General features: G+C 41.7%; 2 protein-coding genes across 5 annotated transcripts in view; one reads left to right on the top strand and one right to left on the bottom strand.

Annotated features, from left to right (window-relative positions):
• The window catches only part of CD86 (CD86 molecule), a 90451-nt gene extending 66726 nt beyond the window's left edge, over positions 1–23725 (bottom strand). Inside the window, exons 1-3 of one of the 2 annotated variants that reach the window (XM_049105335.1) lie at positions 23449–23725; positions 13100–13196; positions 8192–8305 (exon numbers count right to left, since the gene is read on the bottom strand). In XM_049105335.1, the coding sequence (XP_048961292.1) occupies positions 8192–8262 (71 nt within the window). In that variant the 5' untranslated portion in view covers positions 8263–8305; positions 13100–13196; positions 23449–23725. The remainder of the gene's footprint in view (positions 1–8191; positions 8306–13099; positions 13197–23448) is intronic. The other variant, XM_049105332.1, reaches the window with a different exon arrangement.
• The window catches only part of ILDR1 (immunoglobulin like domain containing receptor 1), a 30781-nt gene continuing 18664 nt past the window's right edge, over positions 13914–26030 (top strand). The window contains exon 1 of one of the 3 annotated variants that reach the window (XM_035709855.2): positions 13914–14097. In XM_035709855.2, the coding sequence (XP_035565748.1) occupies positions 14043–14097 (55 nt within the window). In that variant the 5' untranslated portion in view covers positions 13914–14042. The remainder of the gene's footprint in view (positions 14098–26030) is intronic. The other 2 variants (XM_025475665.3, XM_025475659.3) reach the window with 2 other exon arrangements.

Below are 26030 nucleotides of genomic sequence, written 5' to 3'. Positions count from 1 at the left end.
AAGCATTTGACAAAATTTAACCTCCTTTCTTGATTAAAAAAAAAATACTCTTGACAAATTGGTGCAGAAGAAATGTACCTCAACATAATAAAGGCCATATATGACAAGCCCATAGCTAACATCGTGCCCAATGGTAAAAAGCTGAAACCTTTTTCCCTATGATCAGGAATAAGATAAAGATGCTAATTCTCACTGAAATCCTAAAATTTGTATGGAACCACCAAAAAACTTAGCCAAAGCTATCTTGAGAAAGAAAAACAAAGAGGGAAACATCACACTTTCCAATTTCAAAGCATATTACTGGCTTCTTGCATAGCTTCTGGGAGAAAAAGTCCACTATAATCTTGTACCTTTTCTTTAGTAGGTAATCTTTTTTTTCTCTGAGTATTTTCAAGACTTTTTCTTTGCTTTTGGTTTCCAGCAGTTTGATTTTGGTATAGACTGAACTGTGTCCAAAATTCAAATGCTGAAGTCCTAATCCCAATTACCTCAGAATGTGACTATATTTGGAGATATGGGCGGTAAAGGGGTGATTCAGTTAAAACGAGGCCATTATGGGGGCCCTTAATCTGATCTCACTGGCATCCTTATGAAAAGAGGAAGTTTGGACACACAAAAAAGACACCATGGATGATATCCATGGACAGAGGGAAGACCATGTGAACATACAGCAAACAGGTGGCCATATGTAAGGCAAGAGGAGATACCTCAGAAGAAACTAACCCTGCCAGCCCTTGATCTTGAACTCGCAGCATTCAAAACTGTGAGAAATAACTTTATGTTATTTTAGCCACCCAGTCTATAATATTTTGTTATGGTAGCCCTAGGAAACTAATACAAATACGATATGTCTAGGAGTGAGCTTTGTTTTATTTTGTTTTCTTTTTTAGTATTTTCCCTTCATAGTGTTTTCTGAGCTTAGATCTATGATTTGAGATGTGGCACTAATTTTAGAGAATCCACGGCCATTATTTTCTCATATATTCTCATATATTTCTTCTATCTCATACTTTCTCTCAGCTCCTGAGATTCCAGTTACACGTATATAACATTTGATATTTTCCTTCAGCTCTTGGTTGCTCTGTTCTGTTTATTTTTTCTGCATTCTAGTTTTTTCCTCTTGCTTATCAGTTTATATGATAAGTTTATATGACTATATTGTCAAGTTCCATAATTTTTTCTTCTATTGTATCTGGGCCTGGTTAAGGCATTTTTCATCTCCATTACTACTTTTTTTTTATTTCTAGCATTTTCATGTGATTCTTTTGTTTATACTTTACATTTCTCTGCTGAAATATCTGTCTGATCCTATCTGTTGTCTACCTTTTCCATTAGATCTTTTAACATATTAATTATTTTAAATTCCCTGTAAGATAGTTCCAACATACATCATATTTGTGTCTGGTTTTAATGATCATTTTGTCTCTTCAGATTTTGATTTTTCTTGCCATTTTGAATTCCTCTGCTGTAGATTGAATTGTATCCTCCCACAAATTCATATGTTGAGGCTTTCACCCCCATTGTGATGGTTTTTGGAGATGAGGCCTTTGACAGGTATTTAAGTTTAGATGAGGTCATGAGGATGGGGATTTCATGATGGGATCAGTGCTCATATAAGATGAGATAGCAGGGAGCTTGCTCTCTTTCTGTCTCCACCATCTGAGCACACGTTGAGAAGGCAATCATCTAAAACCCACAAAGAATTCTTTTTTTCTTTTAAAGATTTTATTTATTTATTCATGAGAGACACAGGCAAAGAGTAATGCAGGTTCCATGCATGGAGCCCAATGTGGGACTCAATCCTGGGACCCCAAGATCACACCCTGGGCCGAAGGTAGACACTCAACCGCTGAGCCACTCAGGCGACTCCCCACAATGAATTCTTAACAGAACCCAGCCAGGCTGGCACCCTGATCTTGGACTTCTCAGCCTCCAGAAATGTGAGAAATAAATTTCTGCTGTTTAAACCACCCAGTCTATAGTATTTTGTTATGACAGCTTGAGCAGACTAAGATAGCCTCATGATTTTTTGTTCAAAGTCAGATGTGTTATACAAGATAATAGATACTGAGGTATACATGTTCTGTGCTTAGAGATAAGCCTGCCTTTCCTTTTGCTAGGACTTCGTGATGGAGATTTGTGTTGTTTGTCTGGAGTTGACTTGGGTTGGAAGTTCAGTGTTGCGATGGTTAAACTCAGTGATTAAGTTCACAGGCTTCAAATTTCTCTAGCAATACCTCGTGTGGTCTGTTTGTCAGTGTTTCTCTCATTGTCTGCTCTACACTTGGCTTTACACTTACACTTGTCTTTCTGCTTTTTTTTTTTTTTTTTGAGTCTTCCCTTTGAACTGCTTCCCCAAAATAATCTGTCTTTGCAGCTCTCCTAGGTGTATTCCATTCTTATTTTTACTCAGTGTTTATTAGAGTGGTTATGGGGTTGAAGGGGTTGGGCAAGGTCTAGTTCTCTGATGTTCTAATTGCTTCAGTTTTCATCAGACGTTGTGAAACTTCACTAGTGTTCTTGCCTTCCGCTGGACCTCGTGCCGGGCCAGAACCTATTCTTGACTTTCTCCAAGGGGAACATTTATTCTGTTTTCCTCCCCCAGTATCAATTGGCTCCCACCAGTGCCCTAATGATACATTTTTTGTTTCCATTATCCCTGCAGATTAAGCCTTTTGTTTTATAGACGAGATAGAATAGGTGGGTTCGAGCAGAGTGTTGGCAATAATTTCTAGTCCCCCTCATCCAGCCAACCCTGTAAGGAAAATGTCCTCAGAGTTTTCTCCAATTTTCCTTGTTAGCTCCTGGTGAGGTTCCCACAGGAAACCCTTCAACAAAGTACTAACCCCCCGGGGCTTCACCATATCATACTGGCCCACACTCAGCCTTTAGAAATTTATTTTAGTTTTCCAGCTGTTCTTGTTACTGGCTTATATGGCATCAGGAGGCATCTGACCCAGATAATGAAATGCTCTGATTCTGTTTTTCTATTAAAGGAGCTTGTCTTTCCCTAATGTTGTGTTACATTTTTGCCCTGCGGTAGCAATTTTCTTAAGAGTTCAAGAATCTTTATTAGTTTTGGACTTTGTTCCCCATTTTCTTGTTGTAAGGGTGGGAACAACTCTCTTCACAGCTCTCTATACTTGGTGAAACCAGTATAGAGAGAATATATATATTTCTTCATATATTTCATACAATTTCTGGGACTCAACCAAAATAACCAGACACATCATTTTGCTGAATACAAGGTCAATATACAAAATCAACCAAATGTCTATACACCAGCCATAAACAATAGAAAATACAATTTTTAAAATGATTTTCAAATTGATATAATTTACCATCAAATTAAATCAATATCTCCAAATAAGCCTCATGAAGATATATGATATTTTTACCCTAAAAAACTTTTAAAAATATTAAGAGAAATTGCAGAATATGAAAACAAATAGTGATATATACTAAGTTCATAAATTAGAAAGCTCACAAATATATAAATGGCAATTCCTCCCCAACTGATCTATTGACATAAGGCAATCCCAGTTAAGATCATAGTAGATTTCTGTGTAAATTAACAAGTTGATTCTAAAATGTGTGTGGAAATGCAAAGGGCTGAGAATAGTCAAGTCATTCTTGAAGAAGAAAATGAAATGAAAGGACTTGCTCTAGTAGATATGAAGGTCTCTTATGAGGCTATAATAATTTAAAAAGTGTGGTATTGGCACAACGGTAGGCAAACAAATAGAAAGACCAACCAACGAAAGAAAATAGAGAGTCCAGAATCAGATGTATAGACACTTTGCTTTTAGAAAAACTGACATTGTTGAGCAGAAGGGAAAGGATTTCTTTCTTTCTTTTTTCTTTCTTTCTTTCTTTCTTTCTTTCTTCTTTCTTTCTTTCTTTCTTTCTTTCTTTCTTTCCTTCTTCCTTTCTTCCTTCCTCCCTTTCTCTCTTAGTTTCTTTTTTAGTATATGGGCTGCTAAAGCAAACACAAGAATTAACTTTCAATAATTAGGCTTGGTCAATTGGATATCTGTATGAGAAAAAAAGAAGGGGGTTCCTGGCTGGCTTAGTCAGTAGAGCATGCGACTCTTGATCTCAGGGTCATGAGTTCAAGCCCCATGTTGAGTAAGGAGCCTACTTAAAAAGAAAGAGAAAAATGGAACTCTCTACTTCATATGTCAGTTATATGTGGATTGTAGATCTAAATGTAAAAAGCAAAATATAATGCTCCTAGGAGATGACAGAGGAGAATATCTTCATGACCTTATTTCTTAAATAATTCATTGAAATCTTAAAGATATTAAAAGATTGATACGTTTCTCCAAAATAAATAATAAAAACATCTGTTCATCAAGCAACATCATTTGGAGAGCAAAAAGGCAAGTCACAAACTGGGAGAAGATATTTTTAACCCCTGTAACCACAGAAAGGATCATATCCAGAATACAATAAGAAACTCCTATAAATCAAGAAAGCAATAGAAAACTGAATAGAAAAAAATAAGCAAAAGATTCTACCAAAGACAAAAAAAGGATATCCAAAAGTACTGAAGGCTGATAAACACAAAAAAAAGTGCTCAACTTCATTAGTCATCAGGGAAATGCAAATTAAACCACAATGCAATACCATTAACACCCACTAGTAAAGCCGTAATTGAAGACTGTCAATCCCAAATATAGCCAAGGATGTGGAACATTAAAGCTTTCTCTTTTTTTTTAAAGATTTTATTTATTCATGAGAGAGAGAGAGAGCGAGAGAGCAGAGACATAAGCAGAGGGAGCCTGATATGGGACTGGGGCCTGGGACTCGATCCCGGACTCCAGGATCACACTCTGAGCTGAAGGCAGATGCTTAACTGCTGAGCCACCCAGGCATCCCCAAAGCTTTCACTCATTAGTGGTATGTAGGTAAATTTGGAAGAACCTAAGGTTGAACATATGCTTACTATATTGATAATCTCTTGCTGCATAACAGCAATATTGTTTTAGTGGTTTAAAAAAACAAACATATTTTATCTCTTGTTGTGTCTCAGAAATTTGACAGTAGCTTAGCTATGTGGGTTTTGGCTCAGGGTCTCTCATGAGTTTACAGTCAAAATGTTAGCACTTCTGAAGACTTGACTGCAGCTAGAAAATTCCTTCCAAGATGGTTCACTCAGATGACTATCGTCCAGAAGCCTTAGTTCCTCACCATGAGGCTTCTCTATAGGACTGCCTTAGTGTCCTCATGATATTGTAACTGGCTTCCACCAACCTGGACAAGGAAGAAGGTGGAATGCCTTTTCTGACCCAATCTTGGAGGGAACACACCGTCACTCCTGCTTCTCTATTCATTAGAAGGGAGTCACTAAGTCCAGCCTACACTTGAGGGTCAGGGATTTAAGCTCCCCTCTTATGAAGAGAGGAGGGTCAGAGAATTTGGGGACATATATTAAAATCACTACACATACCCCATGACCAATTTTGCCCTGAGTCATAGAAGCAAAAAAAGGGTGAGTGTATGGCTCTCTAAACATTTACAATGTTTATAACATCATTATTCACAATAGCCAAATAGTATTAACAAAATGCTTATCAACAATACAATAGATAAATAAATTGTGCTATGGTCTAACAATATAATACTATTCTTAAATAGAAATTAACAAACTTACAGATACATACAAAACCATAGATTAATCTTGCTAATACAATATTGAGTGAAAGAGACAAACTCCAAAAATGTGTACTACGTTACTTTCTTTATATAAATGTTAACAGAGGCAAAACCAATCTATAATATAAAAAGTCAAAATGGCGGTTACCTTTGGGGAGGAGAAGGGAGGGAGTGATTAAGAGGGGTTATGAGGAGATGCTTCTGAAATCACCATTTCATTACTGATCTCTAACTTGCCCAGAGTGGTAGTTGCAAAGATATATTTACATTACAGTTACAGTTCATTGAGCAATATACCTCTGATTTGTGTAGATTTCAGAATTGTCAAAAAAAAAAAGATTTCAGAATTGTCTTATACTTCAAATTTGGAAAAGTTTTAAAAGATGCCAAAGAAAGAAAAAAAAGTATTCTTCAGGCAAAAACAAAATATGTCTATGTGCTGAATTTGGTCTGCAAGGAGCCCGTGTGTAATATCTGCTTTAGATCAGGTTGGAATATCATCTTCAGTAGGCCTCGAAGCCTATGGGTTATGTTAGACTTTTGTGGTAGCATAAATCTATTTCTGTAAAGTTTTGGATTGTCAAGTGTTGGTTATGGAAAAACCCTTCTGGATCAGTTAATCCAGTGAGTTTTCAAACCAACCTCTCTGGCAGTGGCAATCCCTTAGATACTTCATTGAATGCAAGAGCTTCTCAGAACATAGTACAAACACCACTGATTTAGGGACGCCTGGGTGGCTCAGTGGTTGAGCATCTGCCTTCGACTCAGGGTATGATCCCGGGGTCCTGAGATGGAGTCCCACACTGGGCTCCCTACAGGGAGCCTGCTTCTCCCTCTGCCTAAGTCTCTGCCTCTTTGTATCTCTCACATGAATGAATAAATAGAATCTTAAAAAAAAAAAAAAACACTGACCTAGCCTAATACCCTTGTGTTACAAATAAAGAAACTGAGGCTTATAGAGACTGTTATTTGTTTAAACAGCTGCTTAAAAAATAAAAAAATAAAAAAATAAAATAAAATAAACAGCTGCTTGCCTGTAATGTCCTGAGATTCGCTCCCAAGTTAAGGTACCATGTGTATGTTGTGCTGCCTCTGGTGAAGAAACCGAAAAAGGGAAAAGTTACATTATCTCAGGACCGTGGTCTTTGGAGTAGAAACCCTCCAATTCTGTCATTCAAGGTGGTGGCAAAGCAGAATTATCAAAGATAAGCTGAGATAAGCAATGTGTTGGGAAGTGTTCTGTTTAGGGACTGCCCTGGGGAATGCCCTATTTACTAACAAAGATGTGGGGCATTCTCTCATCCAGCTCACCCTTCAACTAGCTTCTCAACTCTAGCTGTACATTAGAACCACCTGGGAACTTTTGAAAAAATACTGCTTCCTGGGTCTCCCCATAGACGAATTGAATCAGATTCTCTGGAGTGGGCTGGAAAGAACTGGATATTCTGACTCCTACTGAGCTCTACTGAGATGTGTATGGACTGAGCTCATCATCTCAGAGAAGTTCTGAGTCTGAACAACAAATTGGGCCTTGCCACAAGATGAAAAAACAGTAGAGAGAGAGAAAAAAAAAAATCCCTCTGGTGGTAGCAAAACTCCAGGCTGCCTGACTTTGTTGCTATGAGCACTTGGACCTCTTCTCTGTGGCTGTAACCTCAGGAATACAGCCCCCTATTTGTCCCTAGTTTTTCCCCTTATAATAAAATATCAGAAAAACCAGATCCTTAGGCCTTACGTGAAGAGTGCAATTAAAGTACCTTGGTATCACGCATGGCTTTGGCAGAACATGGAGTCTACACTTCTGCTCAGACTGGGTCGAGCCCATTCTCCGAGAAAGGTTACCCTTAAAGATGCATTAGTTCCGCATTCCTCTGTCCAGCCAAGCAAGGGACCCTGCTATCTTCCTAATCTGGGTCCTTCTCGCCTTTGCAGAATGCCAGTAGTGGGAAGGACCAAAGAGGTTATTTTACCAGTTTCCCATTTGATAGAAACATTTTTGGCCAAAAGTGACTTACTCGAAGTCACATTGGATGTCAGTGGAAACGTCATGGCACAAACACACGTGGTCTGATTCTATACCCCGCGCTCATTCTTTTTTGTCCTAAAAGTATTTTTAATTACAAAATATGTCAAAGATACAGAAAACCATATAAAATTTAACTGATTTTACACTTTGAGCATGTTAGTTTCAGATATTTTTTAAAGAATAAAATATTACAGATTCAACTGAAGTCCCTCCTAACCCATACCTCTCCTTCCCTCTCACGAGTAACAACACTCTGAGATTGGTGAATCCTATTCCCTGGAATGGTTTTGTACTTCGTTCTATATACATATGAATCTTCCATAATACTACATAATACTGCTTTTTGTGTTAACATTTGACAAAATACTGTAAATAGTATCTTGTAACTTCTTTATTCATATAACATCATATTTTCAGTATTCACCTATGGTATAGATTTAGTTAATTCATTTTGATAGTGACAGTGTCATATTATCTTATTCTACTGATAAGCCCTATTTTACTTACTTATTCCCCCCTGATGGAAAGTTGTTTCCAGGTCTTGCGCAAATTGTTTCACAGTCAACATCCTTGCACATGTATCTGTGTGTACCAGGGTGAGAATTTCTATAGATTGGAGACCTAGAAGGGAAATCACAAAGTCCTGGGATATATGCACCTTCAACTCTATGTAATTTTGTCAAACTGTTCCCCAGGGTAGTTGAACCAATTTACACTTCTCACATCTTTACCAATACTTGTTTGCTCAGTCTTTTTACATTTTAACCAATTTGTCACAGGTGAAATAGCATTGTTTTAAATTTACGATTTCTGATTATTGGTCATCAGTAGATGCTCAAAGTTGAGCATCTTTTAGTATAATTAATAGTGAATCAAACTTCCTCTTATATGAATAAACTATTCATCTCCTTACCATTGGGTTGTCCTCTACTGAATTTTTAGGAGTTTCTAAAGAATATGCTGGAGATATATATGTATATATTTGCCTTTTAAATGCACAAGAAATATCTTTCTCAGTTTATGGGGGCTTTTTTGTTTTGTATATATTGTCTTTTGTTAATAGAATTTTTAAATTTAATACTGTCTTCTGTATCAGCTTTCCTCAATGACTTATTCTTTTTGTTTTCTGTTTAAGAGATCTTTTTTTAAATGTCATGTAGGTATTCTATCGCATTTTCTTCTAAAAGCCTGAAATTCTTACTTTTAACATTTAGATTTTAATCAGTTTGGAATTTTTATATAGTATGAAGAAAAGATATCTTACCTTTTAACATAACGAACATTAATTGTCCTAGCATCACTTACTGAATAGTTAATGGTTATCCCATTGAATCATGCCACCCCTGTTATGGATCAAGTTCTCATCTATATGGGTTTCTGTTTCCAGAATCTCTTATATTCCACTTGTCTGTTTGCCTATCTATGCCAGTGCCACATTGTTTTAAGTTCTATAGCTTTAACATTTAAAGAGGCAAATTCCCTGGACACCTGGGTGACTTAGCAGTTGAGTGTCTGTCTTTGGCTCAGGGGGTGACCCTGGAGTCCCGAGATCGAGTCCCACATCGGGCTCCCTGTATGGAGCCTGCTTCTCCCTCTGCCTATGTCTCTGCCTCTCTCTCTGTGTCTCTCATGAATAAGTAAATAAAATCTTAAATAATAATAATAATAGTAATAATAATAATAATAAAGAGACAAATTCCCCTCGTCCTTATTAATCTTTTTTCAAAATTATCTTGGCTATTTACCACTGTATCTCATTTAATTTTAGGAATATCTTGAGAAGCTCTGGGGAGATTTTTCAGGTTTGTGTTAGAAATATTTAGAATTTATCAATTTGAAAAACATTATTGTCCTGGGCACCTGGGTGGCTCAGTGGTAGAGTGTTTATCTTTGGCTCAGGTCATGATCCCAGGGTCCTGGGATCGAGTCCCACGTCGGGCTCCCTGTGGGGAGCCTGCTTCTCCCTCTGCCTGTGTCTCTGCCTCTCTCTGTGTCTCTCATGAATAAATAAATAAAAAATCTTTAAAAAAAAAAGAAAAAATTACTGTCCTTAGTGATACTGTTTTTAGCCATGAATATGGTACAACTTTGCATTTATTTACATCTTTAAAAACTATTTTCATTAACTTTTTGCAGTTTTCTCCATAGAGCTGTTTCACACATATTGCTAGATTTATTCCTAGTTACTTTATAGATTTACTGCTATTACAAATATATATTTTAAAGTCATACCTTCAAAATGGATGGTACTAGTAAATACAGATGCCAGTGACCAAAGAGTATGTCTCCCAGTCCCTACTGACTCAGGGCTCCCTTACCAAGCTTGCAGCTCCTACCAGTGTCATTCAACCAATTGTACTCAATAAAGGTGTCCAACCATCCACAGGAGTATCATTTAGATGCTCCACTGTTCTCTCAGGTATGTAATATGTCTGAAATGATTTAAAACTCTTCTCTGTATATGCATTATTTAATGACAACACCATCCACACAAACTTAGTAACTTGAAACCTATATTCTCTCAATTCCCATACCTAATTTACCATCAGTCTTGTCAGTTCTATAGTCTAAGTATCTGCCCACCTGTCTTCTCTTCATTCGCAACACCAATGACTGAGCTGAGCCCTCAGTATTTCCATCTCGACCATGGTAACAGTTTCCTAACTGATCTCCCTACCTATTATCTCAGTTCTTCCTTACCATTCTTTTCATTGCTGTCACGTTTATTTTCCTAATATGCAAGTCTGATCATGCCTCAGCCAGCTTAAAACCTGTCACTATTTCCCCATTGCCTGCTATCTGAAGTCTTAGTTCTCCAGCTGGTCATCAAGGCCCTTTATTTACCCTGGCTCTCTAACATATTTTCCCTCCACTCCCCACCTTGCCCTAGCAAAACTGAGGTGCTTCTAGTTCAGCTATGCTATTCCCTGGTGCTATGATTTTGCACACAGTCTCTCTGTTTGGATTGCTCTGTTACACGTCACATGTCACATGTCACAGCTCACATGTCACTTCCTCCAGAAACTATGGATAAAGAGCTCAACAATATTTATTGAGCACTACCTATATTCCAGGTGCTATGCTAGATGCCAGACATATAAAATGAGTAAGGTGTGCTCCAGATGCTGCAGCACAGTTTAGCTACTTCCATTTTTTGCCTCCCTGTAGGTTTAACTGCTTGGAGCAGTTTTTTTACTTACACGTTTATTTTCTTTCTTCCACTTTTGATAAATACACAGTCAGACATACAAATATCACACTATTCTCAAGAAGAGATGCACATGCATATACAGACACAGTATTCAGAGACACTTATGTACAGGTTTAACTAGAAGTGTGATTATAAGTGATGAAATCATAAGCTCTGTATTTTGTGGTTAGACTCTGGATGAATGAACACAAAGAAACACAGTATGGCCAGGGTAGTAAAGGGTCTGTTCTCTGAAGGCAGATTGTCTGAGTTTGCATCTCAGGTTTGCTGCTTACAAGCTGGGTAAGCCTGGGTAAGTAGCTGGACCTTTGTGCCTCAAGTTCCTCAGCTGTAAAATGGGGACAGTAGTAATCTCTGCCTCAGAGTGTTGGTGAGAGATTACTGAAGTTAATACAAAAGTGCTGAGAATGGTGCTCAGCACAACATAAGTGTTCAATAAATGGTACCTATTGTTGCTTTGTACATGAAGACCCTTTTGTCCCAGGCACTATCCGCAGGTCAAGTGATTTTGTTTTTACTTCTTTGTTTAGCATAAAAGAACTGTTTGTTGTTCTGAGCCAAGTCTATACTCTTATCACATCTCTTTTGAACCAATGGCACATGTTGGCAGAAGAACTGGTCCAGGAAAGCTCACAGTAGTGGAATGTAGTTTTACTTTACGTAGAGCTAAATGATATATGTGGAAACAAACTGCATTAGCTGGAAGAGTCAACGAGCTGTGAATTCAGATTAGGACTTAGCGAGGTGAGAGCGTGTGGTGTAATAGCTGACCCCAGAGAGTGTGGAGCCAGCTGGCTCTACCACCTACTAGCCTTGTGACCTTGGGCAAGTTACTTCTTTGTATCTCAGCTGCCACACCTGTAAAATGGAATTGATAATAACAGAAAAGCAGTCTCTATTCTATATAGTTATTGTACAAATACAATGAGATCATGCATATAAGGCACTTAGAACGTTGCGTGGTATAGAATATAAGTCGTAAAGAAAACAGATCCATGTAGTAGGCAGAGAAATATGTAATCATTGTGTTCACTCCAAGAAAAGCAATGGAGGTAGATGTTGAACTAAATGAGTAATCCCAAGAAAAAAATTCCATTGCACTTGGGATAACCTTTGTAAAAGTCATATTTTGTTCCTATGGAAGCCTCCAAGGTATGCCCTCAGTTATGTTGGGTTTAGACCTCCAGGACTTCCCAAAATCTGTTCCATGAAACATCTGCCCTAAGATAGGTGTGAGAAAAAGGGCTTTGGGGTTGAATAATGCTGAAAAATGCTATATGACTTATTTCCTTAGGGATTTCAAATGTATAGTACACTCTAAGGGCTTGAGAAATGCTACAAAAACGTTTCATTTAGTTTAATCCAGAATTTCTTGAATTTGATCACAGATTCTTTTTTCTATATACTGTTTATTAACATGCCATGGAATAAACATGGAAAAATGCTGGCTTCAATGAGTATTAAAAATGACCTTTGTATCAAAACAAGGGCTGAGGGGCGTGGGAGGTAGGTTTGGGAAAGAGAGGGCTTATACTTTTTTGGACTGGGACTGAAAATTGTCTAGAGCAATTTACAAATCCAGGAGTCACACAAATCCCTCAGGGTCACAAACACTCAAATACATAGAATGTTCCCAGGAGCACAGTCTCTGCAGGGGGTTGAGGGTTTCTTCACATTAGATCTTGCTTCTGCTGCTGTGCTGAGATCCCACTGTGGAAGGTCTAAAGGTCCCTGAACATATTGTACCACCTGCCTTTGGCCATGTACTGGCTCAATTTGCTTCCTACATTCTTGAAGAGAAGAGGCCACAGGAAAAACATTTAAAGTAGAGTGGCCCAATTGGGGAACCAGAGGCCACACTCGGGGGAAGAAGGGGAAGTTGGGAGAAGGGACTGGGTTGACCTCCAATCAGTTTCAGGACAAGAATGTTCCTCTGGGAGGAAGGGAGGTGGAGGACATCAGTAGCTCTAACGAAGAGAACCCTTCACAGCAGAACAGGACAGGAGATATACTTAAGAGGAATAATATTGACTTCCAAGGTCAGTGATGAGAACGGGAGCTTCCTCAGGAACGGAAATGATGTTTAATACATCTTTTTAATTCTTTTCTTGAGGAAAAAGATGGTGGCTAGGAGAGAGAGCACAATGAACAATCCCTAATCGGGGAGAGGTGTATAAAATATTACACTGGCTATTTACACTGACCAGTGTAGAGGTGATCTTCCAACTTAATGTTGTTGGTTGGTTGGTTCCTGAAGGCAGGTGTGTCTTCTTCCTGGGTTTTACTCTTCCCTGTGGGATCCTGCCAAGAAAGGACAGATTGGATTATATCCTAGTTGGCCTGGTGCAAAGAGAGCCAGAATCTTTGACCCTGGGAGGGCTGACTCAGTGAGGGGCTGCTAAGCTGCACTTCCCACAGGATGGAAACTAAGAAAAAGAAATGTATCAACAGGTGGTGGGAGCCTAACTGCAGGTGGTGGGAGCAGGATTTGTTCTTATCACTTTATATTTCTCTAACTTTTCTGTAATAAGCATCTATGACTTTCATATTTGCAGAAAATTAAGTCTCTTTCTCTAGTTTATACTGCACATCTTTAGTTTCTAGAAAACCTGAGCAGACCTTATGTGCAAACTTCAAATTGGTGTGTTTTCAGTGGGGGGGGGGGGGGGGGGGAGGGGAGAAGTTTTCCAGGCATGTTTGAGGGAATGGAAATATAGCATAAGACGTATACCCCCGAAAGTTGTATCCCCCTAATTCTACAAAGAGGGGGAGGCGTTTGCTAGGGAAACTCAAGCTTTCCCCAAGAACTTCTGGGGAAAGAAATGGTTTGGCAAGAGGCGGGAGGGGTGCGGCCTGCGACGGGCTTCCAGGGAGGCGAGGGCCCGGCAGGCGGAGGACGGGGAGGCGGCAGGTGGGCCAGGTGGGCCAGGTGGGCCAGGTGGGCGGCCCCGGGCCCCGGTGGGGGCGGGGCGGGGCGGGGAGGCGGGGCCGCGGGGAGCGCGGGGTGGGGCTGAGCCGGGCGCACCTGCCGGCCCGCGGCGCACCTGCCCCCGCCCTGCGCGGCTTCCCGGGGACGTGGTGAGTCCGGGGGCTGCAGCGCTGGGGCGAGCCCCGGGGCCCGGAGCCGACGGGCCAGGAGCCGCAGGCATGGGCCCGGAGCTGCCTGCACCTTGGCTGCTGCTCGTCGCCGGGCTCCCAGCAGGTGAGCCTGGGCACGGACGCCGCGGTCGGCCCGGACCTGCAAGGCCGCAGACGGGCCGCCGAGGCCTGGGCCGCGCCCCGGGCGCTCTTGGCACAGCCGGGGGCGGAGGGGGGGCCGGAGGGGGGGTCTCGAGCTGCTGCCCGCGGGAACCTGTTGTTCTCCTCTCCCGTCAGCCCGGGCCCTTCGGACAGCAGGTGCAGCAGGTGCAGCAGGTGCAGCAGGTGCAGCGAGGGCAGGAACTCGAGCCTCGGGGCTCCCCCCCCCCCCCCCCGGCCGTCTTGAGGCGCTTCTCGGTCTCCGACACTGACCGGCTGCAGGTGGAGGCACTACCTGGCCTCCCAGTTACCTGGCTCTTGCATCAGAGGCTTGCTTTTAGGTTTTAAATACGGTGCCAGCAACGCGTTTGTTCGCTCCTGGGAGGTTATGACGCGTCCTGGGCACAACGGCCTGTGCAGAATGATTCCGCACCTGGTTTCCAGGACCAAACCGTGTGGCTCTTTGCTCGTCCTGTTCGGTGTCGCTCTTCGCCTTGCTTTGTATCCGCTCACGCCCCTGACTTTATCCCTCTCTCGGTTATCCCCTACCAGGTGCCCGGCCACCCAGCCGCGCCTCCCTTCTCTTAGCCTTCCCACCTGCCTGCGTTGGAAAGCATGGTTTTTGTGTCTCATTGTATCTCTTGGAAATATGACGGGCATGTGCATCTGCATGAGTAAAATCGGGAAAGGATAGCTGAGTGACTGAATTTGCAGGACTGGCAGCCCTTTTCCATTAGGATGTAGGTGTGACCTTGCCAACAGGACAGGTATGAGCTCCCCTGGAAGTTCCGCCCTGTTTTATTTCATTTTACCATTCCCCATCCCTTCTCTTGGGAGTAACTGCCCTCTGATCTCTAAGTTGTTAGTGGGAAGTCTGCTCAGTTGGGTGACAAAGCAACGCGAGTCTTGTATTTTTTCTGAGGGAAAAGATGTAATAGGAAGATATGGGCGGAATTTCATTTTTTTTTTAAAGATTTTATTTATTTATTCATGAGAGACACACAGAGAGAGAGAGAGAGAGAGAGAGAGAGAGAGAGGCAGAGACACAGGCAGAGGGAGAAGCAGGCTCCATGCAGGGAGCCCGATGCGGGACTCGATCCCAGGTCTCCAGGATCAGGCCCTGGGCTGAAGGTGGCGCTAAACCGCTGAGCCACCTGGGCTGCCCCACGGAATTTCATTTTTACCAGCTTGATAGGACATGAAAATCACTCAGACGTAACTAAATCTCATTCTGACAAAGATGCTACAAGAGCTTAAGCTTAACGCTTAGAATAAAAAGGAGGGAGAATTGCAAAAGGGTGAGAAAACTGGAAAATCATATTCCTAAGGTCCTCTGGCTCGCACCATTTCTGCGGGATACGTGTCCTGTCGGTTGTCTGGAGCTGACAAGGGTAGATGGTGGACACGTGGCACATAAGGAAATGGACTAAAGCTCATCTAAATTGAAGTGCCCGAAATTTCACCAGAGCAGTTACCAGCTTAGGCGGTAACAGCAAAATCAGAAAAAATCCCAGCTTCTCAGAGTCTTCTCTCCTTTACCTTATGTGTTTAGCTCAAATTCCACAGTAGCTAGCGCTTGCTGGAGCTGCTGGAGCTGCCTTTTCAAGAAAATAGAGGTCTATAACCACCTCCGCCCCTTAGCACCGCATCCCCAGAATAGGACTTTGTAGCCAGCAGTCATCCAGGTCAATAGACTAAGAATAGAAGCCTTACAAACAAAAATCTTATGAGAGTATAAAGGCCAATCCTTAAATCATCAGCATAGTGTTTTCAAGGCTATTCAATTTGTATGACGAATATTGTACACTGAACATTTTTTCCAAATACAGTGATGATGACCAAAGGGTATATTCTTATAGTAAGCAGATTCCTAAACGGACAAGGGGCTTTGGAAAGTAGAGTCCCAACTGTTCAGGAACCAGCCATGCAGTGTTAGTACCAGGATGCTGAAGCGGTAAAATGATACAGGCTGGCGTGTTTCCTGGCCTTCTCTAACTGGAAACCTACCCGCATGACCCATTTTAGAACCAGAGAATGCTGAATTCAAGAAAAGTGCAAAGTGAACATCTAGTCTCACTTTTATTACATAGGTGTGAAATTGAGATTTCAACTGTTCAGACTCCCAACGCTTTGAGAGGAAGTAATTATTTTAGATATTTTCCCCAGAATATGTGTAGGGAACATTAAAAAAAAAACTGCATTCAGCTATTGAATGTGCATCTGGGCTTTGTGTCCACATTTGTGTGACTTTGGTCAAGTTACTGAACTGCTGAAAGCCTGCAGGAAATAGGAATAATTAAAGTACATATCTCAGAAGGTTTTTGTGAGGATTAAGTGAAATGAAGATTTCAAGGCACTTAAGATAGTGGCTGAAACAAACTGAGGGCTTAATGAATGGTAGCCGTGGTGATAATGGTAGTCATGATTTAGACTCAAGTAGGAATTTTTTAGAGCTAACTTTCAAGAAACAAATTTCCCCTCCTCCTTCCCCTAAGAAACTGCAATTAATAGTCAGATGGACTATCAGGTTGGAATTCCGAGTCTGCCTCTTACTGTGACTTTGGAGGAATTACTTCAGTTTTCTTCATCTAGAAGACAGGTGAAAAATTCCTGATGAGCCCTTCACACCCTCCCACTCCCAGAAGGCCAGCTCATATTGGGTGGGTTAAGATTAAGCACTGTGTCTACAAAATGGTCATCACTCAGGAAATATTGGGTTCCTCCTACTGTCCCCACCTCTTTATTTTTAGACCAAACTTCTTAAAATTCTCTAAGGCTAAGCTGAAACTCAAGTTGCTTCTCTCACTTCCAGTATCTACCAAAGCAGCGTTTCTCAAACTTTTTTTCTACAGCTTTTGCAAAGGAATACAGTTTATGTTGTGATGTGTACACGTATAAAAGATTTATAAGACAGAAACAAAAATACACACACAGAGACACACACAACGCCATTACTATGTCAGATGAAAGAATAACAAATTGACATCATATATTATTTTGATAACATTTAAATTAGTAGAAAATACTCTCCAAATTAATATTAAATAGAAAAATCCTGTGAGTTGATTTTCTCAAGATCTGCTGCAAATTGCATTATGAACTCTGGAAAACCCTAGAGTATGTTCAGTTCATTACCCTGTTCTCTTCTGTTTCTGAAAAAGAGCTAATCCAAGCTTCTGGTTCACATCCAAGTTCCTGCAGTTGTAAAGTGTGGGCCATTAGTGAAATTCCTTCAGATTTGGGTACTGGCTAGCTAGTCAGTGTAGCCTGAGGCCCCGATGAAGCCTCTCAGGGCAGGGCGTCCTGGAAAGTTACCACAATCCCTGTGCTCTGAGCTGTGGGGAGATCAGTTGTCAGAGTTTTTGTTTCCTTGTTTATGTACTTCTTCAAAGTTTAAAAAGAAATTTTTAGCACACAAGTGATATGTGCTCCTTAAAACATTAAGATAATCTAAAGTAAGTACCTGCATGCAGCCATTTGCATTATTGGTTAATAGTTCTGATTACCACCATCCAGCCTTAAAATTTTTTCCCTGGAATGAAATTTTAGTTTTCTACCCACATTCTAAAAGGATGCATCTCACCTGGACGTCTGTGAATTTTTTTAAGATTATAGACTGGTATTAACTTACAGATTCACACAGCTGTCAGCTTGCATTATCATTCTTTGGGAAATCAGCCAGCTGATTCCTAAGGGGCATGGTTCTTAGCATATAGACCAGTAATTTTCGCTCGGTGGTGGGGGTAAAGGGTGGGATCACACTGAAGACTGAATGCATCTCGATCCCTAATGTGGATAGGAAAGTGGAGCTTCTCAGGCTGAGGGGGACAGATGGGAGCTGCCCACTTGGCTCTTTCTTTACCTCCTTGGGGCCCATGAAGTAGCTCCCCAGGATCCCAGGGCTCCACTGAACTCAAGTAGAAATCACTTCCAATTCCTGTCTGTCTTCCCCTCTGGATCAGTTTTGCAGATAAGGAAATGTGCATCCAGGAAAGTCACAAGCAGGGGATCCCTGGGTGGCTTGGTGGTTTAGCGCCTGCCTTTGGCCCAGGGTGTGATCCTGGAGACCTGGGATCGAGTCCCACATCGGGCTCCCTGCATGGAGCCTGCTTCTCCCTCTGCCTGTGTCTCTGCCTCTCTCTCTCTCTCTCTCTCTCTCTCTCTCTGTCTCTATGAATAAATAAATAAATAAATAAATAAATAAATAAATAAATAAATAAATAAATAAAATATTAAAAAAAAAGAATTGAGAAGACTGAGATCATGTGTCATCTTTCTCTCATCTTTATTTCTCTATTTTTCAATCTGTAAATCTTAGGCTGAGATGGGTCAGAGGAAAGCAGTTTTGATACTTTCTTCATTTCCCAAACCCTGTTAATTACCAAGTTCTGTTTCTTTTTTTTTTTTTTTTTTAAGATTTTATTTATTTACTTATGAGAGACACAGAGAGAGAGAGAGAGCGACAGAGGCACAGGCAGAGGGAGAAGCAGGCTCCATGCAGGGAGCCCGACATGGAACTCGATCCCGGGTCTCCGGGATCACACCCTGGACTGGAGGCGGCGCTAAACCGCTGAGCCACCTGGGCTGCCCCCAAATTCTGTTTCTTAATCCCAGGATCTGCCCCTTCTTTTCTATTCCAGATAATAAATCTCACACTAGCCTATTTTAACCATCTTAACCATCTGCTTGCCTCGAGGCCTGCTATCTCTCTGTCTCATTCCAACCAGTCTCTACCCAGATGATTGGTTAACCTACTTGGGTTCATCCTTCTCACTTTCACTTTAATTCTCCAAGAACTTGTACTAGTTTTCTGTAGCTTATAAGAGTGAGTTAAAGCTCTTTGTTTGGATTTCAAGGCTCACTAAGTCTGGCCTCACTACTTTGGGTAGCCTTCTCCCCAGTTATATGGGCGTGCTCTCGTACTCCTGTGTGTGTGTGTGTGTCTCGCCATCCTACAAATGGTTAACTATTTATTTTCTGTATTTTTAAAGCACTTAAAATTTGTTCCAAACAGTTTAGCCTGTCTTGTATGAATTCATCTGTTCTTTTAGTCAGCAAATGTTTAACGCATACCATGTACAAGGCATGCTGGCAAACACTAGCTGTGTGGCCTTAAACCAGTTAACTTAATCTCCCTGAGGATTTTTCTCATATATAAAATTGAGATAAAAGATTGCATGAGATACTATATAATAAAGCACCCAATGCCATGGCTGACAACATAGCAAGTGCTCACTATATATCATTTTCTTTCCCAGGGTAATCACATGCTTAGCACCACCCTGAGCCTCCCACTGTTGAGTAGCATGCATCAGACCTTTGTTAAACATGTAATACATAGACATAATTCCTCCCCCACCCAGCCCACTTCTCTTTCTCCTAATTCTCTTGATCCCTAATTTCTTGTTCACACTCATGGTCACTCCCTCTTTCCCTTGATTTCTTTCATATTTGAACTGTTATCTAAGGAAATGTAACAAGTACTGATGGCAAATATGCTTGGGGAGATAGCTTGCTCAGACATAAACTCTGATAGGATTAAACCTGTGTACTTTTTGTTAACCTGCTTCCTGGAGCATAGGTGCCTGGGTACTTGAAAAACACTCAGGAATTGAGCTGTTCTAACAGGAGTTCACACTAGCCACTGCCCCTTTCCTGGAAAGACCATGTTCCCCCTATGCCTGCCACTCTGCTCCAGGCAGGGCCCTTCATGTGTAAAGAAGGGGAAGTGCTGTTCAGTCCCCTGAAAACAGTTCTTTGTTAAAAAAAAAAAACAAAAACAAAAACAAAAAAGAAAGAAAAAAAAAGTTTTATACTTATATCCCTCCGTTGTATGGATAAAATATTCCAGAAACTGTAAAACATCTTGCCCGACCTGATATTACACAGGAAAGACAGACTGAATAAAGAAATATAAGATGCATATGTTTGGAACACATAGCATTTAATAGTAAAGATAATCTTTGGTATGTTTTCATTTGACTTTACTCTAAGATGTAGTCCCCACTCTGCACAGCAGCAGTATCTTGGAAACTACTTCATGGTAGGACACAGAGATTCCCTTTCCCTTTCCCTTCTTCCCATGAGCTCCCCTATTTCCTCTGAAGTTACCTTTACACTCTTAAAGGATAGGTTTCCCTCCCTCTTTCAGAGGAGACCAACTGAATGGGTTTGCCAGGGGACAAAGCAACACAACTTTAAAGGCTTTTAATGCCACTTTACATGTGTATCATTTTAATTCTTTCAGAATGCTTTTACATGTTCTCAATTGACTTAAATCTCCAAGGTAGTCAAGATTAGAAGTGCAAATGATACAAATAATAGCTAATGTTTATTCTGTGGCTATTATATCCCAGACTCTGCTAAATCCTGAACATTTATTATCTCATTTAATCCTCACTACAACACTATCAGGGAAGTTTTTGTTTGTTTGTTTTTAAGATTTTTTATTTATTTATTTTTCTCTTTCTCCTCCTGATTGATTTTAAAATTCAAGTTAGTTAACATTTGCTGTATCATTAGTTTCAGGGGTAAAATTTAGTGATTCATCAGTTGCATAAAACACCCAGTGCTCATTACATCAAGTACCCTCCTTAATGCCCATCACTCAGTTACCCCTTCCCCTCACCCCACTCCCCTCCAGCAACCCTCAGCTTGTTTCCTAAAGTAAGAGTCTCTTATGGTTTGCCCCCCTTTCTACTTTCATCTTATATTATTTTTCCTTCCCCTATGTTCAATCTGTTTGTTTCTTAAATTCCACAGATGAGTGAAACCATGGTATCTATCTCTCTGACTTATTTCGCTTAGCATAATACCCTGTAGTTCTATCCACATCATTGCAAATAGCAAGATCTCATTCATTTTGATGGCTGAGTAATACTCCATTGTGTATATATATATATACCCCACATCTTCTTTATCCATTCATCAGTCAATGACAGACGGACATCTAGATGCTTACCATATTTTGGCTATTGAGGGCATTGCTGCTACAAACATTGAAAGATTTATTTATTTGAGAAAGAGAGAGGGAAAGAGAAAGTGCGTGTGAGTGGGAGGAGGGGCAGAGGGCGAGGGAGACAAGCAGCCAGGCAGGAAGCCTGATGCAGGGCTGGATCCCAGGACCCTGAGATCAAGACCTGAGTTAAAATCATGAGTCAGATGCTTAACTGACTGAGCCCCCCAGGCGCCCCTATCAGGGAACTATTATTATCGTTTTGGTTTTGCATATAAAGAGGCAATCGTAGTTTGGAAATAACTTGTCGGGTCTTTTAGTTGATGGGGAAGGAGAAACAGAATCTGAATTTAGGAAGTTGATCTCCAGAATTAAAGTTTTGAAAAGAAAATGATAGAGATATTTAGGAAATCAGATAGAAGGTAACTGAGAGGAAGGAGATGCCACAGGATGAAGGAAATTTAAGAATAGAAAGGGGCTCCTGGGTGGCTCAGCCGGTTAAGTGTCTGACTCTTGATTTCAGGTCAGGTCATGGTGTCAGGGTTGTGAGACGGAGCCCTGTGTCGGGCTCCACACTGGACATGCAGGGTGTTTAAGATTCTCTCTCTCCCTCTGCCCCTCCTCCCACCTCAAAACAGAATAGAAAAAATATATATATATAGGAATTTGAAAACATTTTAAAAAGCACAGATCCAAAAAGGACATCTACTTTTTTGAATCTGTTCCTCTTTTCAGCTCAGATTCTGCTATTCTTAGTCTCTTCTTGAAAACTGTACCTTCCTAGTAGTACGCATGTCCAATGCAGTTAGTTTTTTCTGAGAAGTCCAAGGCTAAAGGACAAGAAAGATGGGAGGTTTTTGACTTTGAGATGGGCTGTCCTCCTCCCAGTTTGGAGGAGGAGGTCCTGCTTTTTGAGTCTAGCACCAAACTTCCACTTTGAAAGTCAAGGCTGCCTGCTTGGGAGAGGTCACGTTTGGGTGCCAGCAAAGCCAAATCCTGAAGCTGAGAGGGCCTGGCTTATTATAGTCTCTGAACCTTTGCCCATGTGTATGAGTAGGACTGTTCCCACCCCGGGGGTTTTGTGAGGATTAGAGACAATGTGTGTACATCACCTGGCACAGTAGATGCCGAGACCCAGAGCAACAGCTGAGCAAAAGGGAGAAAGCTTTGCTGGTTGCTCAGTACCTTTTGTCCTGGGTCCTGGAGAAGACTCTTCTCCAGTCTTCTTGGGGAGGGCAAGGGGTGAAGGTCTGAGAGCTGAGCGGGATGCCGTGGAGCTAGCAGACCCCTGGAGAAGGTGTGAGTAAGTTCAGTATGGTCAAAATCATGGGAACCCGACATATTTCAAGCCTTGAAATTCACAGAAGGGGTGAAATCAAAGAGAGGATGAAAGAATAGTCCCTGGCAGCAAAGCCAGTGCTGACGTCAGTAAAGGTGAGTCCTGCCACTTCAGGTGTGTATTGGCCATAATAAAGGCATTCATGGAAGGGGAGCTGAGTGAGGATTTAGTGAAGAAGGTGATCACCCTTGGCTCCATTGTCCTCCGTCAGTGTCAGGTTCAGCAATCTTTCAAGCTGCCGCAGAGCAACTTCTAGCTCCAGGCAAATTCCTTTCTCTGACTCCCAGCAAACTTGCCCTCCCTCCAAATGTTCCACCTCTATGCAAATAATGTCAACTCGAGCCCTTTGAATAAGTTGCTATTTATGTCAAATTATCATTCAGCAAAATAAAGAACATGTAGGTTATTAATCACAGGATCAGAGTGACTGCTGCCAATTGTAGCCTGGCTCTACACTAATTATTTGCAGGCTCATGAGTACCAAACATATTCCCTTATTTAAAGAATAACCAGGTCGAGGTGCCTGGGTGGCTCAGTCGGTTGAGGGTCTGCCTTCAGCTCAGGGTCAGGATCCAGGAGTCCCGGGGTTGAGCCCCGCATTGGGCTCCTCATTCAGCGGCGAGTCTGCTTCTCCCTCTGCCTCTCCCAGCTCTCATGTTCATTCGTTCTCTCTCTCTCTCTCAGATCAATCAATCAATCAATCAGTCTTTAAAAAAAAAGAAAGAGAATAACCAGATAGAGTGGAAAGAGCCTTGCTCGGGGATAGAATCTTGACTCTGACCTCCTTAGAGAATGAATGACCACAGACAAGCCTCTCATCTTTTCCAGTCTCAGATCTGTGGTGTGCAAAATGGCACTGCTTGTCCTATTTAGTGTGTAAAAGAAAATATTTGAAAGTACTGTGTGAACATAGGATTTTGTTTAGATCATAAATTGTTTTTATCTCTATTCTAATCCATAGATTTCCTAAGCAAAATAAGCTAGTGGTGACAGTGCCATCCTAATCATTGTCAAAAGCTTACCTGTAGTGACTTCTCTTCAGTTAAAACAGTGTTCGGTGAAAGCTCCAAGGTCTATTTCAGGTCAGTTCTGGAAAAAATCAAAGGGGGTGGTGAGAGTGGAGGAGCAAAAATGATAAAGCAGACTACAGAAGAATCCATGTTGGGTTTGAGAGTGCTTGTCGCCGGCAATTCCATTCTGATTGGCCTTATTCCAGGAATCTTATAGCTGGTAGAGACAACAGCTATTTTCCCCCCAAACTATTCAAGGCTCATTTTCAAAATGATGATCTTTATAGCTGGATGAGGAAGTCATCAGTCTTTCTAAAAAAAAAAAAAAAAAACCACTTTGCCCTATTATTCTACAGAAAAGTCTTCAGTGATTACCCATTAACCAGAAGTAGATGCTTCAGTGAGATTTATAGACTCCACCCAGTCTCCCCACCTCCAGTTACTACCACCAGCCCCACCTTATTTATCCTTCTGTTTCCCATAAAGCCAGGAATTGGTTCCTTCCGAGTTCTCCAAGCCCCTTCCTGATAAGGGCTTCTGCTCTCCCTTTTTGTATGTCTCAAAACTATGAGTTTCTCTGCCTTCGCCCTATTTTTTCATATGTAATCTTTTTTTTTAAAGATTTTATTTATTTATTCATGAGAGACAGAGAGAGAGAGAGAGAGTCAGAGACACAGGCAGAGGGAGAAGCAGGCTCCATGCAGGGAGCCCGACGTGGGACTCGATCCCGGGTCTCCAGGATCACGCCCTGGACTGAAGGTGGTGCTAAACCGCTGAGCCACCCGGGCTGCCCCTCATATGTAATCTTAATCCCACCTGAGTTTTAGGGTCCAGTTTATAGTTCTTTCTCCTCCACCCCTAGGTCTCCCCCGCATTTCTGCAGACCCTCTCTCCAGCAGGTCTGTCACAGGCACATCATTATTTCAGCCCAGCCCTGGAGACGGTTTGGGTCATTTCTGGGGGCAAGGTCCTATCCTGAGCAGCACTCTGTCTTTCTCGGAGGAATGTGAGGAAAGTAGGTGCATGTGCCCATCATAGGCCACAGTTTACTATCATACCTCTGTGTCCAGAGGTGAGGCAGGATCCAGAATCATGTGGCCCTCAAGCCAGGCCCACCCAGCTGCTTTGTAAAGGGTGAGGGTGGGTGCTAAATTTTTGTGATTGTGGGAGTAACTCGGTCAAAATGAGGCTGTTCCGCCTGAGAACTCCCTTGGAGAGAACCCCACCTCAAATCCCTTTCTTTTTGGTCTTCATAATAAAGGAAAAGAGGGAAATAGACTCAGACGCTGACACAGCAGCATGTGTGCCAGGCACCATGCCAACTGCCACAAGTGAATTATCTCATTGCATGCTTTCAAAGATCTGATGAGGTTAGTACTATTTCAATCCCCAGTCATAGCTGGGAAAAAATAAACTCAGAGTAAGTAACTTGTACGATGTCCAAATAAATAGTGAAGTTTTTTTTTGAACCCAGTTGTATCTGAGTCCAAAGCCTGTTTGTTTTGTTTTTAATTTAGTCTACACCAGTGGTTCTCAAAGCATGGTACCCAGAGCAGTAGGATCAAACTGCAAACTTGTTAGAAATGTGAGTTTTGGGGCCTCACCCAAGTCCTAGTGAATCAGAAACGTATACTGAAAGTGATCTGGGCTGTTACAAGTCCTCCTGGTGGTATATGTTTGAGCACTATTTTTCTGCACCATGAGAAGATCCCCTATAACAGCCTAGAGACCATATTGGCACAGGAACATTCTAAGATGTTGGTTATGTGTGAACCTCTGACCATGCCAAAGTCCCACCTGACTTTGTGCCACCTGGATCCTCTTCAAGGCAGACCCGCAGCTATGTGTTTGTAGCTTTGGAGGCTGAGGGAGAGGGAGTTGTAAAAAAGAGAAAAGAAAAATTCTCAATTTCTCCAAGTCTTTCTTAGTAAAATTTGTCACCATCTGATCATTTTTATTTATTTCATGCTTATGTTGGCCACCTGTACTGCCAGTTTCTACTGTTAATGTATTCTTGGTCACTCATTCAATTATTTACTCAACAAACATGCGTTGGGTGCCAAGGAGGTGACAGGTACGGTGTGAGGTTGTGCTGTAACAGTGAGTCAGAGACAGATTCAGTCAGCCTTCTCAGGGCCTGCAGTTAACTGGCCATCACCGAGGCATGTGAAAAGTGCTGCCTGGGGAGGAAGAGGTACTTTGAGAAATTACAGGAGGCCCCTCTCCCAGATTTGCAGTCAAGGAAGGCTTCTGGAGGAGGTGAAGGTACAGCTGAAGCATCAAGACATACCTATAGTAACTAACCTGGAGAAGGGAATGGGAATGGAGTGGAAATGGGAATGGAGTGGTGGCTGGTGCTCTGGGAGAGTGCTCCAGCCAAGAGGTCCACACGTGGGAAGACCTGGAGAAGATGGTGATCCCGGCATGGGAAAGAAGGGAGTAAGTTCAGGGTGGCTGACACCCTGAGTGTGAGGTGGGCCATGAAGGGACATGAGGCAGCAGAGAAAGGCTGAAGGCAGACCTGTTGAACTTCCTTGGGGAAGTGGGGAAATATTTTAAGGAGAAAGTGACATAAAAAAAATGTGGGTATTGAC

The sequence above is a fragment of the Canis lupus genome, chromosome 33 (assembly GCF_003254725.2).
Source record: "Canis lupus dingo isolate Sandy chromosome 33, ASM325472v2, whole genome shotgun sequence".
Taxonomy (NCBI): Eukaryota; Metazoa; Chordata; class Mammalia; order Carnivora; family Canidae; genus Canis; species Canis lupus.
This window is presented reverse-complemented; position numbering and strand designations above follow the sequence as displayed.